The sequence below is a fragment of the Notothenia coriiceps genome, unplaced genomic scaffold, assembly GCF_000735185.1.
Source record: "Notothenia coriiceps isolate Sejong01 unplaced genomic scaffold, NC01 NC01_scaffold00002509, whole genome shotgun sequence".
Taxonomy (NCBI): Eukaryota; Metazoa; Chordata; class Actinopteri; order Perciformes; family Nototheniidae; genus Notothenia; species Notothenia coriiceps.
The window spans coordinates 92-3,822 of record NW_011335210.1 but is presented as its reverse complement, the minus strand read 5'-3'; the positions used below and the strand labels follow the sequence as shown (position 1 = coordinate 3,822).

The 3,731-nt window shown below is 39.7% G+C and overlaps 1 protein-coding gene across 1 annotated transcript; it reads left to right on the top strand.

The window, feature by feature from the left end:
- Window positions 1-697: 697 nt before the first annotated feature.
- LOC104967999 (zinc finger FYVE domain-containing protein 26-like) lies at window positions 698-3,028 on the top strand. The gene is made up of 2 exons (XM_010797538.1): window positions 698-952; window positions 2,202-3,028. Exons 1-2 carry the CDS (start codon window positions 823-825, stop codon window positions 2,765-2,767), a joined length of 696 nt encoding a protein of 231 aa, XP_010795840.1. The 5' UTR covers window positions 698-822; the 3' UTR covers window positions 2,768-3,028.
- The last annotated feature ends 703 nt before the right edge of the window (window positions 3,029-3,731 follow it).

The window sequence follows — 3,731 nt, the reverse complement described above, 5'->3', positions numbered from 1 at the left end:
CTCTGCGATGCAATACAGAAGTGATACTAAGAACACTGTCACCATCTAGTGGCCGTACAGATATACTGCATTTTGGATATCATAACACGACTGTGGCTGCGAGGGAGTGCGGTTGTCTTTCAACCAGAAGGTTGTGGGTTCGATCCCAGCCCATGCAGTCAACATGTCGATGTATCCTTGGGCAAGATACTTAACCCTAAGTTGCTCCCGATGGCCATGGTGTGTGAATGTGTGTGAATGTTAGGTCCTAGAGTAAGGTACACTACTCTGTTTGAATGGGTGAACGACATGTAGTATGTAAAGTGCTTTGAGGGGTCTTAAAGACTGGATAAAGTGCTATATAAGTACAGTCCATTTACCATTAATGTAATGCATAGAGATTTTAAGAAAGAAAACAGCCTACACCCCAGCTCTCCATGGGGTTTCATTTAGTTTCTTACAAAAGTGTTAGCAGCTCGTTCCTTAAAACAGAAGCCTCACATTGATTATAATAAGGGACAATTATTTTTAAAAGCTTGTTGTGCAAATGCTTTTTTTTATCAACTAAGATTTCTTGTTTTCAACTTTTATTGACTGAATTTCTTCATATATATATATTTAGGACGTACAATACAAGTTTCAGGTGTGGGCCATATTCCATTACGATTATACTTTATGAATTTGTGAGGGTATAATTCCCTGTATTACAGTCTGAATGATTATCCTTGGAGCTAATTGCTAACAGAACAATGTGTTTCCCCCCCTGCAGAAGACGCTGTGGCCGTCAGTAATCTGAGTTCTGGTGTGCAGAGGAACATCGTTTTGTTCCAGGGGTTTTGTGCCATGAAGTATGCCGTCTACGCTCTGTGTGTGAACGCTCATAAACACTCTCACTGTGCCGAGTGTGAGTCCGTGCAGCAGCTGACGTCTGACACAGAAACAGAAGACAAGCAAACCCCTGCTTCCTCAGACGGTACGATCTGTCTTCATTTCCTGTGGGGAAGTTTCAGTTTGCTGTCTGCACGTTTAGCTGATCAGAATGCTGCTTGCACAAAAAATCAGACACTTATCTTTTGAGTGCTTTTAAATGAACACTTTTTGTAGTTGTGTTGAATCAAGATCTTAAAAACACTTATAGTAGAACAAAATATGTGTATCTTTTATTAAAAAATAATCTCATTGCAATCAAAAGACAAACTAATGTTTTTATTTTTACATATTTTAAATATTATTTGAATTATTTTTATTTTTATTAATGTGAAAAAAATACATTAAAGGGGACCTATCATGCAAAATGCACTTTTTGATGTATTTTATACATAAAGATGTGTCCCCGGTGTGTCAGAGCGTCAGAAAATAAAACCCTCTCTCTTTTCCTCCGTACCCAAATCTCTAAAAAACGGGGAACAACGGAGCTGATCCAGATTTACGTCCGATATGACATAATATCTGAAATGTGGACCCACGGCCCTATCAGAAACGCTGCTATCAGAAACAATGCCCGACTGTTTTGGACGTAATATGGTCGGTGTTTACATTAGCATCGCTAACACTCAGAGCTAACCTTCACTGGAGAGCATGTGTGTGAAGAAGCAGGAAGTAAAAAGGAACTCACCTTGTGGTATAACCGGCAAGAGAGAAAGCCTTTGAGCTCCATACTGTTTCAGAGATAATCCTTGATAATCCATGATATGGAGTTTCATCACGGCAGTATTTAGTTTAGACAGTAGCTGCCGGGTCCCGCATGAGCTCAGCCCCCCCCTTTTTTTTTTTTTTTTAAAGCTTTATACCCAAATCAGCCCTTTTTAGAAACAGGAAGTGAAATAGAGGGATATGAGGCATGGCTAGAATGGGTGATCTGTTTGGTATTTTGAGCAAAACACTTCATAGACATGTTTTTTATATTTTTTTATATATCTGAGACCTATGCTATTGCCTAGAAATAGCATGATAGGTCCACTTTAAAGGATATTAGAAATACTAAAATAAATAAAGATATATAAATTTAGAAGATAATAATGCTTCTGATAAAAGAAGGCTATTAAATGCTTTTTAAAAACTCTGGTTTTACCAAAAGTTAACAGATTATCTCGAGAGCAAATTACAAATCCTTGATCTGGATACTTCAAAATTGTTTGATTAAATGTGTTCTTTGGGCTTAGTAAAGTATGTCTTAGTCTTAATTCTGATCCTCTTTTCATTCTGATTCTCGTGTTTCCCAGGTCTTCCTCTTCTGTTCCAGCACTTCCTGTCTGAATGTCAGCTCCACCTGCAGGCCGTTCCCTCCATCCTCCGCCTGGAGCTCCTGGAGAACATCTTCTCTCTTCTCTTCCTCTCCACCGCCGACTTCTCCCCACACATCCACAAAGACTCAAACTCCAGCCCTCTCAAGGGGAATGCATCTCAGTCTGAATGCTTACCAGAAACTAGAAACACAGATGAAGAACTGGGAGCTAAAGAGAGGACGGAGAACGATAAAGAGAAGCAGAAGCTGCCTAAATGTAATCACCTGGAGCTGGGACACTTCATCCAGGGCTGCAGGGGGTTCCTGGCTGACGTGACGGCCATGACGGGCTTTTTGAAGCTGCTGAAGGAAGGGTTGGAGGGCATGAGTGTGGAGGAGGGGAAGGAGGCCACGGAGGGTCTCGGATGCTCCATAACGGCGGAGACTTTTGCGGCTCGTCTGCAGAGGTTATCCAAACGCACCGCCGAGGCTCAGTGGAGGCTGCAGATCATCAGCAGCAACCAGAGCAGCGGGAGCGGTGAGACGGATCAGACATTTCTCTAGCTTTCCTGTTTACTTTCTGTAACAGTTTTTTTTGGAGTAGGTGTAGGTTAGCTCAGAGGGCCCATGGTTGTTTGATGGTGCACTATATGCCGACACATTGAAGGAATAACAAGCTAAACAATATTAAAAATGAAGTCAAACTGCAAGAAAATAACGTTTCTAGACCAGAAAATCACATGTGCTGTGGAAAATGTATTTTAAAAAGTTCCTACACACTAGTGTTCATACTTGAGTTTGAATATTTATTAAACATCTTGCCAGCGCTCAGACGGACCAGCTTTTAATCTTTTGATTTACCTTTTGATTTGAATTCATTTGGGTCAAACCATGCAACTCAAATACACGCATTGTGTTTTAATCACATGTAATGGTGACAAGAAAACCCACATTGATACTGAACATAAAAGAGTAGGCTAACAGATAAGCTATTATTTGTTGTCCTTATGCAACACAGAGTAAAAAGTACTGTAATTGCATTCCTTGGATTTTCAACAGGAGGAATGCAAACCTACAAAAACACAAATAAAATGTATTTAGTTTATATTCCATAGTCCCAAACAGAAATTGGATAAACACAATATTCTTCATACCTACTCCTTTGACTGTTAAACTCTAGGGTTTCCCTTTTTGACTTCATTCAACAGATGCAATGATGAAATATACTTAGTTACAGGGAGTAGTAGACATTTGCAATATGTTTCGTAACAGAGGCATCATTGACAGAGTGAGGGACAATCCTGCAGGTGTGATAACGGTCAAACAAACAATGAATTACAATATTTTGGTAATTAGACCAAGCAACCTTTTTCTCTTGGTGATAGAACAGGTTATCAGTAGTTTGTTAATTCTATGAAATGAGGACGTGTCTGGTGAATAAAGGAAACCCAATCCGACCATAGCTCAGTAAATCTATTCATCTGTAGGCGAAGAGAAAATATAAAAAAGTAATTGTTTCCATTACACA

What these genes read in the sequence shown, in the direction of transcription:
- LOC104967999 (XM_010797538.1), top strand. Translation starts at nt 823, where the DNA reads ATGAAGTATGCCGTCTACGCTCTGTGTGTGAACGCTCATAAACACTCT. An exon ending in AACCCCTGCTTCCTCAGACG is followed by an intron (nt 953 to 2,201) that starts GTACGATCTGTC and finishes CGTGTTTCCCAG; the next exon opens with GTCTTCCTCTTCTGTTCCAG.